The sequence below is a fragment of the Hippopotamus amphibius genome, chromosome 4 (genome assembly GCF_030028045.1).
Source record: "Hippopotamus amphibius kiboko isolate mHipAmp2 chromosome 4, mHipAmp2.hap2, whole genome shotgun sequence".
Taxonomy (NCBI): domain Eukaryota; kingdom Metazoa; phylum Chordata; class Mammalia; order Artiodactyla; family Hippopotamidae; genus Hippopotamus; species Hippopotamus amphibius.
Genome location: NC_080189.1, coordinates 14,507,493 through 14,522,054, shown reverse-complemented (window position 1 = coordinate 14,522,054; position 14,562 = coordinate 14,507,493). Strand labels below are relative to the sequence as shown.

The 14,562-nt window shown below is 44.5% G+C and overlaps 1 protein-coding gene across 11 annotated transcripts in view; it reads right to left on the bottom strand.

Moving 5' to 3' along the window:
• The window catches only part of SLC37A3 (solute carrier family 37 member 3), a 39,656-nt gene extending 28,940 nt beyond the window's left edge, over positions 1–10,716 (bottom strand). For 7 of the 11 annotated variants that reach the window (XM_057732020.1, XM_057732026.1, XM_057732024.1 and 4 more), the window contains exons 1-4: positions 10,639–10,702; positions 7,932–8,458; positions 2,173–2,333; positions 631–739 (exon numbers count right to left, since the gene is read on the bottom strand). In XM_057732020.1, the coding sequence (XP_057588003.1) occupies positions 631–739; positions 2,173–2,261 (198 nt within the window). In that variant the 5' untranslated portion in view covers positions 2,262–2,333; positions 7,932–8,458; positions 10,639–10,702. Of the gene's footprint in view, positions 1–630; positions 740–2,172; positions 2,334–7,931; positions 8,459–10,254; positions 10,504–10,550; positions 10,569–10,638 lie in introns of those variants that run through there. The other 4 variants (XM_057732021.1, XM_057732023.1, XM_057732022.1 and 1 more) reach the window with 4 other exon arrangements.
• Positions 10,717–14,562: the final 3,846 nt, after the last annotated feature.

The following is a 14,562-nucleotide window of genomic DNA, read 5'->3' as shown; positions in this document are numbered from 1 at the left end:
AGTGCATAAGTACCTAGACATTAAACTATGTAATATGCAGTGCACACAGTTCAGGAGGGGGAAAAAATCAGCAGAAGCTGGGGAAAAAACTTGATAGAAAAGTGGCACTTTATCTTGACACAAAGGAAAAAGCAAAATTTAGATGGGTGTAAGAAAGGTGAAAGATCATACAAAACGATACCGGCAAAATCTCAAAGGCATGGTACTTCTGAGATTCAGTGAAAAAATAGCCTTGCCAGAATTATGTGATTTCAAAACAGCGAGAAATAAGTTGGTTGAAATGGTAAAACAGACCTGAATCAGGGCAAGTTAAAAAATCAGGCAGGGCTTCCTAGGTGGCGCAGTGGTTGAGAATCCGCCTGCCAATGCAGAGGACATGGGTTCGATCCCTGCTCCAGGAAGATCCCACATGCCACGGAGCAACTAAGCCCGTGTGCCAAAATAAATAAATAAATAAATAAATTTGTAAAAAAAAAAAAAAAAAAAAAATCAGGCAGAATAGTTAGGGTTTTATGTCACAGGAAACAGTAAGCCAACCTCAGGACTAATGAAACAAACAGAACTGCAGAAGAATTTATGAATGGGCGTGACGCCCTTCTTAAACCCACCCCAGCGCTTTGTTCTGCTTACCTCTACAGGCAGTTCAATTGACTTGTTAAAAGGACTTGGGGTCCACTGCTTAGAGATACTGACTTTGACATTGCTAAATGTTTTTCTTGATGCATGGAGCAACGAGTAACTACAAAAGAGAGAAGAAATACAGCTGAAGAAAATGCATTCAATAAAATCAGATATATTTCCATTTGTTTTATCCAATTTTAGAACTCTTTTAAAAAAGAGAAATTCAGAAAGAAAGAAAGAAAGAAAGAAAGAAAGAAAGAAAGAAGGAAGGGAGGAAGGAAGGAAAGAGAGAGAGAGAGAGAAAGAAAGAAAGAAAGAAAGAAAGAGAGAAGGAAGGAAAGAAAGAAAGAAAGAAAGAAAGAGAGAAGGAAGGAAAGAAAGAAAGAAAGAAAAAGAAAGAAAGAAAGGAAGAAAGAAAGAAAGAAGAAAGAAAACTGCTTTATAAGAACTATCCATTGAAACAGTCTCTGCTAAGCAAAGAAACAATTAACTTGTCTTCTTCAATAAGAATCCCCATGTTCATTCAATAACATGTCCCTGGACGTAGAAGATGGAGATGTGATAGATCCCAATCCCTTTAAATCATGGTTGCAGTTCTGAAAAGGATTTTAAGTCTTTAGCAATCACTGGCCACTCACTGCACTAGCCATTCAGTGGCTTTTTCCTTCGGCCTGTCTTCTCCTCACACTGATGCCTCCCTCAACCCCTCACAAATGGATTTTCCCTAAAGCAAGCATCCAAAATTACCCATCGACTCGTACACAATTAGAAAACCATTTTCCTAGTTTCTGCCTTAAAACAAAAAACAAACAGACAAAAAAAACCCAAAAAACCATCATCATCATCATTTGTGGTGCCTTCAATAAAGATTAATAATAAATAAAATCTATTCAGAAGAAATAATCAAAATAGTTGAGTCACAAGGTTATGAAAAATGTGCCCCTAACACTAAAAGGCCTGGTTGATGTCATCTACAGACACCAAAGAGAGCCACTGAGGGCCCCCGAGTCAGACACAGACGATTCTTCAGTCATGCTGACTGGTCAGGCTCTCACATGAGTGATGAAGCTCCTCAAAGAGGTCTACTACGATCTTGACTGCTCAAGGCGGCCCAGGGCATTTCCTAAGTACACGTATCCTTTGTTCTCAAGCTCCTGGTTTTAACAATTAAAGGACTTTATATTAGAGCAAGGGTTTTCCATCACAGCAGTACTGACATTTTGGGCCCCAAATTCTCTACTGTAGGGGGGCTGTCCCGTGCACTGTAGGATGTTTATCAGCATCCCTGGTCTCAACCCACTAGAGCCAAGTAGCACCCCTTCCCCCAGCATAATAACTAAAAATGTCTCCAGACATTGCCAAATATGGGCAAGACAGCCCTTCAGAAACCCTGTATTAGAGCAATCACAAAGTACAGCAGAAGGACTAGCTGGTCTAGCTCAGGACGAGCCCAGGCCAACCACTGCGTTGAGCACTTGCCATGCAATAAATACCTCCTTCAAAAGGAAAACGACAGCGACAACAAGGGAAGAGTTTTAGCGGCCCACCTACCTGAAGAAGGTGAGCAGGAACACCACCACATGATGATGGCTGAACTGGGAGAGCAGAGTTCCTCTCCGAAAAATATTTGGCCAGGCCATGTTCCTCCTGACCTTCCTTCTCACCTTGACCTTAAAGTCTGGATAGTGAATGGTTTACGTCATTTCTTCTTTCTGTAAAAACAAAACACATCATTAACATTACTCATAATAGGCATATTATCCAAAAACGTAATTACTGGGACTTCCCTGGTGGTGAGGTGGTTAAGAATCCGCCTGCCAACGCAGGGAACACAGGTTCAAACCCTGGTCCGGGAAGATCCCACATGCCGCAGAGCAACTCAGCCCATGTGCCACAACTACTGAGCCCGTGCACCACAACTACTGAAGGTCACATGCCTAGAGCCCATGCTCCACAACAAGAGAAGCCACAGCAATGAGAAGCCTGCACACCGCAACAAAGAGTAGCCCCCACTCGCTGCAACTAGAGAAAGCCTGCATGTAGCAACGAAGACCCAACACAGCCGAAAAAAAATTTTAAAAACAAAAAACAAAAAAAAAAGACTGTTATTTAGACTTCTAACCAGTCACCATATAATCAGAACTTGAACAAAAATCACATGGATTAGCTGACACCAGAAAACTAGATTGATAATTATGTTTTATAGCTATTAGCTAGTCCTTTAAAAAGAAATCCTTGACAGAAGATTACATCCTAATATACGAACTCTCATACAAACTAATAAGAAAATCACTAATTCTGACCCAAAAATGAGTAAAGGAAATGAACAGACAACTCAGAAGAAATGAAACAGCTATTAAAGTTATCAAATAAAAGTTCTAATCTCACTAGAACATAAGAAACACTAATTACAGCGGAAAAAAAGTCTGTAGTTAAAAAAGACTGCTCAATGCAGCTCAAGGTCGAATGATCCTGAACTCTCATACAATGCTGATGAAAGCAAAAATAAACACAATTTTACAGAAAGATGACATGGCCATGTTCACCAAGAGCCTTTGATACAAAAATTCAAATTCCAGGGATTTATTCCTAAAGAAATACAAGATGCATTCAGCTCTATACACAAAGGTACTTTTCACAAAAAGTCGGAAGAGCTCTCTTATATGAAGAAATGAACTTTGTGCCAGTCACAAAGAAATAGGGGAAAGAGACAGGGCCACTCCTCTGCCATCTCTTTCCTCTCACCTCTCCTCTGTCCTCTCGGAAAGCCGCATTCAGGCTCTGACATCCAAGAATAATTAAGCATAAAGTAAGCATCTAAACTTAACAGTCTCCAGCTATGAGTCTGCAGAAACAACCTAAATATGCAATAAGAGGAGAATGATTAAACAAATTACGGTATATCCATATGGCTGACTACTTAATCATTTGACATGATGATTAAGACTTTACAACAACATGAGAAAATGTCAAGTGAAAAAAGTAGGATATGATATAAATATTTATAATCAACTGAACTCTAGGTTTACATAATATTTACAAGTAAACAGAGAATATAGAGTTCTCTCTGGGTAGTAGGATTATGGGTGGTTTCAGTTTTCCATATACTTTGCTAAAAATTCTACAATAAACATGCATATTACTTATATAATCAGGAGGGAAAACATCCACTGCATTGGAAAGGTCCTATAGTTTATCTTCATATTAGGAAAAAATTAAATTAACAAAATACCTTGTATGATAAACATACCACAATAGTCAAGGTAGGAGACAAACTCTAAAGCCTCCAACAGTAAAATTAGTGAATCACAAGACTTTGCCCAAGGCCATGTTCCCTGTGACCGCTGTTTATACTCCTGTTCTCTATTACAATGTATACTACTGCTTGCTAGATGAATCCAAAACGTTAAATGCTGAGAGACCCAGCTGATAGGCCATCCTTGAAACTTTTGGACAAAAGGTACAAAGTTGAGGTGGTTAAAGTTATATAGACATTATAGCTGATTCACTTACTGGCTGTGAGCCCTGGGACAAGTCAATCTCTCTGAATTACAGGCGGTCATATGTAAAATGGCCTATCTTTTCTGAGAGTTATGAGACCAAAATAAACAATGGATGTAAAGTATTAAGATAATTATTTTAGTCACTGATCTGCCCAGAGTTAATCCCACATCAGGAAAGTGTAGCTAATTTCATATAAGCATTCTCCTTGAAAAATGTTAAAACAAAATTATGAGCCGAGTAAAACTACAAATTTCCACTCACAAAATGTACATAAACTTTCTGTCTGTAATTCCAGGAAATTACAAACCCGAGGGCTACTAGTGTCACTGCTAAATTTACCTCCATGCCTCAAACTAAACATGACACCCAAGTGAAACAACTCAAAGTTTTAACCATTCTTTATAGATCATAGTTCTTTGAACTGAACACACTCACAACTCACAACACTGTACTGAATATTTCAGGAAAGGGTGTGGGTTATGAAATTCTATAATTAATCAGGTAAGATAATAATTCCAAAAATGTATGCTCCAATAGATAGGGATTACACTCCTTCGGCAATAATGGCTGTGGATTTCAAGGCTGCACAGTTACATTAATGGTTTTAAATGACTACCAAGCTGTTTGAAACCATCTGGATTTAGCTTCTAAATAAAGCATCTTTTCCTTAGCTACAGTGACAGGAGAGAAAATGCTTAATAAGTACAATGGGAAAAGAGTTTTAAACATTCACCTGATTTTGGCAGAATGCCATTTAAAATGAATATTATTATAACATCTGGTCCTATGTAATTATAATCATTAATAATAATAATACCTTGCACTCATATGCCCTACATCAGAGAAGTGATTTCTGATCATCTGTGAGCTCTGGGGTGCTGCAGAAGTCCAGGGTTTTTGCCAGGCCTGACTCCATCAAGCACATCCTACTTTTAGACCATTTTATTCCCAGCTCTGAATATAAACTGAACAAATGTCTAACATTTTTCAAGTGTGTGTAAATGCTGTTTTAATTAGTAAAACCAAAATTCATTTTAAGTGTTCATGAATTAATAATTGAAGCCTGTCATTTAGTATTCTCTTAACCCATGGATACCAAATATACAGCTATCATGTGAGAACAAGAATGATCTTCCAAACAAAACAAAACAAAAAACCTTATAAAAAGTAAGCTCCCTGGGACTTCCCTGGTGGCCCAGTGTTTAAGACTCCGTGTTCACAATGCAGGGCGCCCAGGTTCAATCCCTGGTCTGGGAACTACATCCCACATGCATGCCGCAACTAAGAGTTCATGTGCCACAACTAAAGAGCCCGCCTGCCACAACTAAGACCTGGAGCAACCAAATAAACAAATTTTTTTTTTAATGTAAGATCCCTGCCATCAAAAAGGATATAGAACCACCGAGTCCTGTTCTACTTTTCAAGGCAAGTTCATGATCACTAACTCATCTGATTTGTAATGACGCTTTCTGGGGTCCAACAGTATCACCCACACAAGGTACTTCCCAGGATGGCACACTCCATATTGTATGATCAAGGCCGAATAAGAGATGACTTCACATGTGACACATCCAGGCAGAGGGCAATCTCCCCCTTCTAAACACTGCCTTGGAATATTAAATTTCACTTTCCATACATAGAGTCCATTCGAACTCAAATATAGTAAGATTTAAAGTTGTCTTGTATTAGGAACACTTTGGGGGAAACAGACTGCAGAGCGGAAAGGTGAGACTGCAGAAAAGATCACCTGCCACCTCCATCTCACTGGACCCATCCTCACCCCACCCACACCAGAAGGAAATGCTCTCTGGAAATGGAGAGAAGGGGTTAATCCACTTGTCCGTACCGTGACCCTGTGCTGCACCATGACCCTGTTCAGCCTGGCAGACTCTTGCCCGCCCCCAGATAACTCCCCTTCCTCCGGGGTCTCTTAGGAAGAAGCAATCTTCCTTCGCCACAACCACCCCTCCTCCTTGTGAGACCCCAGCTTCTCTGAAGCTCCAGGGCCTCGCTGCGCCTGACACCACTGTGCCCCCCTGCTCTGTCTCATGTGAGCACCCAGGTGGGTAACCTAACAGTCCCCTGTCCTCTTCCCCACCAATCTTCTCCTCTGTCCCACAAGAAAAACCCACTCCGCAGTCAAAACCCAGCCCGTGTTATCCGGTAAGAAAACAAGCGCGTCACCTCCCAAACCGGATTTCAAACATCCTGTTTTCTTTCCTTCCAGAAAACTGCTTACTTCAAACTCTCCATTCGACAGTCATTTTACCTCAGCACGCTACCCATCTGGTCACCTCCCCATTGTTTCCTCTCTTCCACAACCCTCCTCTTGTCCTCATTCCCTTCTTTCCCAACTTAGAATCTGGACTATCTCCCTTCTCGGCCTTTTTTTCTCGCCTCTGGCCTCCTCCCCTGCGCCCAAGCCGTTGAGTTCTGCCAGAGAAAAATCACACAGGCCAGCTGGTTTTGCTTTTTAGATTCAAAACCACAAACCTCAAAGGGCATGCAACTCTGCCCAGCAAGTCCACACTTCCCTAATGACCTGCTTTCTCAACCTCTAAACCATTTACACTGCTCTCTCTCAACTTCCGAGCTCTCTGTCCCCTTCATCTGGTACCATGGCTTTCTGCCAACGGCTCCCAGAGCACCAGCTCTAACTCGGACCCTCCAGGGCTCCCAGCAGCACAGCCAACGGACCACCTGAGAGCCCTCCTTGGAGCTAAAACACAGTGCTTCACATCCTCCCTCCACACCCATCTCTCCCCAGCACTTAGCCCTCATTTCTCTTTTCCTCAACCCATTCAACCCATTACTAAATCCAGTCTTTTTCACCCCCAAATTCATCCCAAATCCATCTTCTAATCTCCATCCCCATGGCCACTACCAAGGTCAACGGCCCATGTCTCCCACCAAGCCTAGTGCAACAGCCTCCTGCAGGGTTTCACTATTTTACATCTAGCACACACACCACCACCACCCCCTCACCCCACCCCCTCACTCTTCACATATCAGCCAGAAATATATCTTAAAACATAAATCAGCTGTCATTCTTCTGCTTAAAATGCCTTCTTAATGGTTTCCCAAGACTCAGATAAAACCACAAAACATGAGTTTTGCCATGGCCTCCAAAACCTGTATGCAGTAAATACTATATACATATGGTAGAAAGCTCAAAGGGTATATACATGGGGACACCTCCCTCCCTGTTCTCACGTCACCCTGGGCTCCTACCCTTTCTTCTCTATTCTTGCAGAACCTGCACCTGTGCGTGCGTGCCAGGTGTAGCCCCCCACACGCACACATACAAATGGGAGCACACAACACGCTCTATCCTGCATCATTTTTTCCTTCACTTATCAGAGGCGGGAGGTCCACCACCATCTGCACCTACAGAGCTGCCGCAGGCCAGTCTCCCACTGGACATCGGGGTGGTCTCCAGTCCTTTGCTAGCCTACATAGCGTGGAGGTAGCCGCTTCCTTCTCCTCTGATGCCCGCCCTGCTCCCCACTCACCACGAAGCCCTTCCTTGCTTTGGGACTTTGCATTTGCTGTTCTGGTGTCTGAAATACTTTTCTCCTGGTTCTCTGCAAATGGCTTGCTCTTGCCTTTCCTTGGCTCAGCCTCAAATGTCACCCCCTGGAGTGGCTGCTCCGATCATCCTCTCTAAAACGGTCTCCTTCTGTGACTACGTCTCCCATCTCCACCTGTTTCTTACCTTCACAGCATTTCTCCCAATCTAATTACCTGCTTTAATTGTTCACATGTTTATTGTTCATCTGTAAGTTCCATGAAAGCAGTGGCCTTACCTGTCTTAAATCCACAGGTACATCCCCAGGGCCCGGCAGAGCATTTAGAATGATCAGTAAAAATTTTCTGAATGAATGACTGCTTTGACTGATGGCCAACACTGCTTTCAAGGTGTCAGGCCCTGTGCTAGGCACTTGCCATGTGCCATTGCATGTAGTTCTCACACATCTTACAGATGAAAAATGGATTTTCTTTTTTTCTCTTCTTTTTGGCTGTGTTGGGTCTTCGTTACAGCACGTGGCCTTTCTCTAGCTGCAGCGAGCAGGAGCTACTCTTCGTTGCGGTGTGCGGGCTTCTCCGTGCGGTGGCTTCTCTTGTTATGGAGCACGGGCTCTAGGCACACAGGCTCAGTAGCTGTGGTACATGGGCTCAGTAGTTGTTGTTGGCGGGCTCTAGAGCACAGGCTCAGTAGTTGTGGCACATGGGCTCAGTTGCTCCGTGGCATATGGGATCTTCCTGGACCAGGGATCGAACTGTGTCCCCTGCACTGGCAGGCAGATTCTTAACCTGTGCCACCAGGGAAGTCCTGAAAAAATGGGTTTTAGAATGTAATCTCTCTTAGGAGATGAAAGGAGCATTCAAACCCAGACCTGACCTTAGACCCTATGTTATACTGTGTAAGAGGAAAGGTTGAAAGGTTAAAATATCCCAAGTCAGGTAAGACACAGTAATTAGAAATATCACACCTTAAACACAGAAGTATAGATCCAGGATGGAAAAAAGCACTTTATTAATAATAGTGGTTCTCACACACAATTAAGAAGGGTATTATATGGGCAATTACTTCACTCCCTAGACTTCAGTTTTTATGTTTGCAAAGTAAAATAATTATGTACACTCAGTATAAAGAGGTAGGGGAAAAAGCATTAAATGGATAATTGAGCTCACTTATTGCGTCAGTTGTGCATTGTAATTTACACAAGTATCTTTTTTATCCCACATGATCTCATTTGAAGTCGTTTCCCTGTACCGTGGAAATCCTTTTATTCAAAACCCAAGTCTTGGGCTTCCCTGGTGGCACAGTGGTTAAGAATCTGCCTGCCAATGCAGGGGACGTGGGTTCGAGCCCTGATCTGGGAAGATCCCACATGCTGCGGAGCAACTAAGCCTGTGTGCCACAACTACTGAGCCTCAGCTCTACAGCCCGCCAGCCACAACTGTTGAGCCCGTGCGCCACAACTACTGAAACTCACATGCCTAGAGCCCATGCTCCGCAACAAGAGAAGCCACCACAACGAGAAGCGCGAGCATCGCAACAGAGTAGCCCCGCTCACCGCAACTACAGAAAGCACGCACGCAGCAGCAAAGACCCAACGCAGCCAAAAAATAAATACTCAAATTTCTTTAAAAAAAACCTCAAGTCTTCCTGCAATTTGTCTCTCTTATTGTTCCTTGCCACAGATGTAAAACACCTAGCACTTTTCTATAAAATTCTCTCATCTCATTGCAGAGTTCCCCAAACCACATTCTTCCTTACCTATTTTGAACATATTCCAAAGACAGGAGTTTTCAAGATAAAAATCTTTCCCTCTTGGACAAAGAACTTATACTCAAGCTAATGGCCACTGCTGTGACATTTCCTTATCACTGACTAACAAGACAAATCAGAACCTGCGACAATGACTAATACACTGGATTCTGACAGCTAGTGAACAAGACATTGCACTGACTTTGAGCTTATAAAAGTATCGTTTCAGGGTCATTTTCTGATGCAGAGACGGAATATCAAAGGTTAATAGAAGACTGTCATTTGAAGCCTGTCATCTGAAGCCACACGTGACGCACACAAAGACATGAAAGTTCCAGGTGGAATTCGAGACCCTCCACTGAACTTCTTTGAGTCTCAATTTCCTCACTGAAGGATTAAATGAGATAATTTACAGAGGGTTCTAAGTACAATGCCTGGCATACAGCAAACATTCAACAAATGGGGGAAAAAAAGAATTCAAGCATCAAAACGCTGAAGAAAGAAGGTGGCCATGAGGAACCAGATTTTGCCCACCCCAGGAACTCCCTATAATCATTTCAGTAAGTTATCAGGAGATCGCCTAATTTGTGGAAACGCCAAAAACCCTGTGCACACATTCCTATAATCCCGTCAAAAGTGAGAATAAAAAAATAATAAATAAATAAACAAAAGTTAGAATAAACAGACCACATTCTGCAAATGAGAATACTCTGAGTTAAGGACGAAAAAGCAATCAGATCAAATTCCTGATTGAGACCATAGCAGTCACCAAAAAACAAAACCCAGTTATTGCCCTAAGACGCTTCTCCCTCTCTAGCCTCCGCACATCCTTTGCAAAAGCATCCCCGCCCTACCTGCGAGATATCCTTTCGCCGGTCTAGACGACAAGCCCTTTCTTGCACTAGCGCCTCCGCCGCCGCGCTGCCGGGGGACCAGGCCGCCGGCTCTCCCGAGGCCCTCCGGATCCTCCCGCCCCCTCAGCTGCGGTCCTCGCCGGCCCCGCCTGGTTCCGGAGCACCTGGGCGCCGAGGAGCCAGGCCCAGCGTGGAGGGAACGAGCGGCGGCCGGCCCTGCCCGCGGCACCACACCCACCGGCCGCCACCATCTGCCTCTCCGCCCCGTCCCCACGTCGCCTGGAAGCCCCTCACACCTGCCCTCGCTTGCGGCGCCCCCACCGCTGCCCCAAGCTGGGCTCCGGCCCTTCTAGGCTCGGGCCCCGCGCGCTGCCGCTCGCGCACCTGAGACCCGCAGTAGTCGTCGCGCTCCAGCCGGCCGCTCCGCTCGCTGCGCCGCGCCCCCAACCCCGCCACTCCCGCCGCCACCTCATCGGCGCCGCCGCGGGCCGGGTTTCCGGGCGCTCACGTGACCCGCCGATCCCCGCGGCATGCTGGGAGTTGTAGTCCGACCGCGCAGCTTTACCTGCGGATCGCTGTAAGAGAGAAAGAGGACAGAGGGAAGGGGCGGGGGAGGGGAAGGGGCGGCTTCCAGCCGCCGCCGGAGGCCTGGGTGGACCCGGAGGCTCGGAGCGGGAAGTGGGGGCTGGGGGGATGGACACCGGCCCGGACTGTTAAGAAAGAAGCAGTGAGGGAGAGAAGATATAATCTGGGAAGAAGTGATGTATAGATCTTTTTTTTTTTTTTTTCCATAAAAACCTTTATTCTGCATTTTGTTTTGAGAGAAGGAAATGCACCGCTAAGAGTGCTATGGACCTCCCATGAAGGCCTAGGCTTTAAATTTTTGTTGAATTAAATACTGTTGCCCATAAGGACGGGGTTGTTAGTCTGTCGGTATCATTCACTGTAGTACGTCCCACCCCCGTCACCCAAACAAGTAATTGAGTGTTAAGATCTTAGCAGCCTCAAGCAAAAATTAAAGGCCTTACAACACATGACTCTGAACAAGGCCCCTCTGCACTCCTGGGCTAGGGGAAAGAAAAAAATTTTTTAAGTCTTCCAACCCAGAAAACCTCTGCACAAAGATAGCAGATTCGAAACAGTTTTATTATTGAATAAGCTTTGAACCAGACTGTGATGCACATCACAGGCAATGCGCTAAGAGGTTGCAAAGGCAGAAAGGAATCTGCCCCCTTACATTGCCAAGCAGACACTACCCGCTCCAGGCAAGTTCTCAGATAATCAGTGGTCCTCAAGTGAGAGGACTCAACAGGACCTTATGTAAGACATTGTTCTAACTTTATCACGGTCTTTGGGGAGACCACCTGAGTTGGCTTATCCAGAGAAGAAACAAACTTCTCACACCTTTAGGACAGGAGATGGTTTTGCAAATTGGAGCAAAGCCCCCAGGAAAGTTAGCCTCAGGAACTGGAGTTTGGGGCGATATCTCCCCGGATGTTTGAATTTCAAAAGATGGCTCCCAGGTCCTGGAGGAAACATTCCAGAGTTGTGAGACTGACTGGCAGAGGTTATTCAGCCATTATAAAGATATACATACATTTGAAAAGGACAGAGAAAGAAACTTTGAAAGAAAAAGGAGGAAGGGGTTCCTCTTCCCTTATTTTCAACAAGGAGAATTGTCTCATTTTTAATTTCTATTTGCCTTTACACAATGCAGGGGTAGTTTTGTTTCCAGTCATCAGAGGGTGTGGCTGGGAAAATGTAATATCATGGTGAGCAACCTTAAATCAACATTTATTGTAAAAAGCAAATTGTGGACAATTATTCAACTTTAAAGGGAAGTGAAGCTGTGACACATGCTACAACATGGCTGAACCCTGAAAACATCAAGCTAAGTGAAATAAGCCAGACCCAAAAAGGGCACTTACTGTATGATTCCACTTGTATGCAGTATCTAGGGTAATCAGATTTATTGAGACAGAAAGTAGAATAGTGGTTACCAAGGGCTGGGGGGAGGGGAAAATGGGAGTTATTCTTTGTTTAACAGATACAGAGTTTCAGTGGGAGATGAAGAAGTTCCGGAGATGGATGGTGGTGATGGCTGCACAAAAATGTGGATATATTTAATATCATTGGATGATACACTTAAAAATGGTTAAAATGGTAAACTATATATATAGTGAAATATATGTGTGTATGCACATGTGTGTGCGTGTGTATATAGGTATATAACCTGTGTCACCACCGCCCAGGTCAAGAATGCCTTCTTCCCCACAACACAAGCTCTGCTCTTGGCACTTATAGTCAATGTTGGTGGAGAGGGCTGGGATAGGGAGAAGCAGCGTCTCTCCTTGACGTCCATAACCATCCGAGCATCTTACCATTTAATTTCTACTTCTAGATGCTCTCCAAGTGCGAAGTCTTGAGTCAGCTGGGGTTTTGTTTTTTGTTTTTGTTTTTTTATCATTAATCATTACCAGAAGAAGAAAACGTTTTGACACCTAACTCACTGACACGTCTCACGAGTTTTATTTCCTGCCCCTGCCCATATGTTTGTTGTGGATCTTCACCTGCCTTTCATTTTCAAGCCGCATACGCATGACCATGGCTTTCAAAGCACGGTCTGCAGGGGCTTCCCTGGTGGTCCAGTGGTTAGGACTCTGTGCTTCCATTGCAGAGGAGGGGCAGTGGCGGGGGGAGGTACTGATAAGGGAACTAAGATCCTGCATGCTGCATGGCATGGCCAAATAAATGAGATAAAAATTAAAAAAAAAAAAAAAAGCTGGATCTGCAGCAGCAGTATTTGGCAGTGTCTTTTTTTTATATTTATTTATTTGTGTGTTTATTTCTTGGCTGCGTTGGGTCTTCATTGCTGTGCGCAGGCTTTTCCTTAGTTGTGGCGAGCGGGGGCTACTCTTCGTTGAGGTGTGCAGGCTTCTCATTGCCGTGGCTTCTCTTGTTGCAGAGCATAGGCTCTAGGCACTTGGGCTTCAGTGCTGCAGCACGTGGGCTCAGTAGTTGTGGCTCACGGGCTTAGTTGCTCCGCAGCATATGGGATCTTCCCGGACCAGGGCTCGAACCCCTGTCCCCTGCACTGGCAGGTGGATTCTTAATCACTGTGCCTCCAGGGAAGTCCCTGGCAGTGTCTTCGGTTTTCTTGCTCTGCCTGCCATCATTGGGTTTATCCTCCCTTCGGAAAGAGAGGTTCCTGAAAGGGACGTGTAAATGGAATTTGGGGTAAGATAAATCACCATTTACAGGTTTTCTGAAGAAATGTTCTTGAGTAGTGAATAATTTGTCCTCTAATTCAGTGCTAGGGCTTAACTCACAGTGAGAAATACATTTACATCACCCCCAGCACACATGTGCCCGTTCACAACCGATCCAAACAGCTCATGAAACAATACTCTTACGCCATGGAATGCATTTAGAATTGTTTTCCTAATCTCTTCTGTGAAAATGCTGGTTAACAACCCACTAAAATTGACTTCATGACTCATTAACGGGTCTCAGCCCACAGTTTGAAAACACTATACCAGTTTAATATTTTATCAATCCGGATGTTTCTGTTTTGCATGTTGTGCCTATAGCTTAACTGCCTGCTCGGCACATTTCATATAGCGGGGACTATCTAGTCCCCAGGCTAGGAGAAGCAGTGACTCTTCCAGACTCCTGTGGGGAAAAAATGAAAAGGAAAATTCACCTCAGCTCTACGCTTCTACTGACAGCATCGGGGACTGACAAACTCCAGGTCTTCCTAGAAATTAACCTTGGTTCTGGGATAGATTTGGTGGAGGGGGCAGAAACACATTTTTTCCAGCTCTTTCTTCCCCTGCAAATTCAAAGTTGTTTTAGTTTTTTAATCTCCTCTTTGGACCACCTGCTTTCCCTCAGTGTCTGCTCAGAAAAGGTTATTCACGTTCACAAAACGATTAAATGACTCAAAGCCCAGATCTGTATCCTCCTTTAAGTTGCTGTCCTTCAACTAGCCACCCCTACCCCATCCAAACAGGGGGCATCAGGAAAAATTGGGGGTAAGGGCTGCCTAAGAGAAGGTGAGTCGCAGGAAGGAACAGGGCTGCTCAATAGGTGTTGGCTGAGGTAGCTGGCCAGTCCTTTTCATTTTTGCTTTGCTGGATGACATGCGACGCTGGAAGCTGGAGGAACGCTGACTTAGTGTGGCGGATGCTGGCCAGCACCTCACCCCGCGCTTCGTACCCAATGGCAGCTCCTACTGATGGGGAGTGGGGGAGGGGGAGACGGAGGGAGGGTTTACACGTTCCTTTCACTTTCTCAGGCCACCAAACC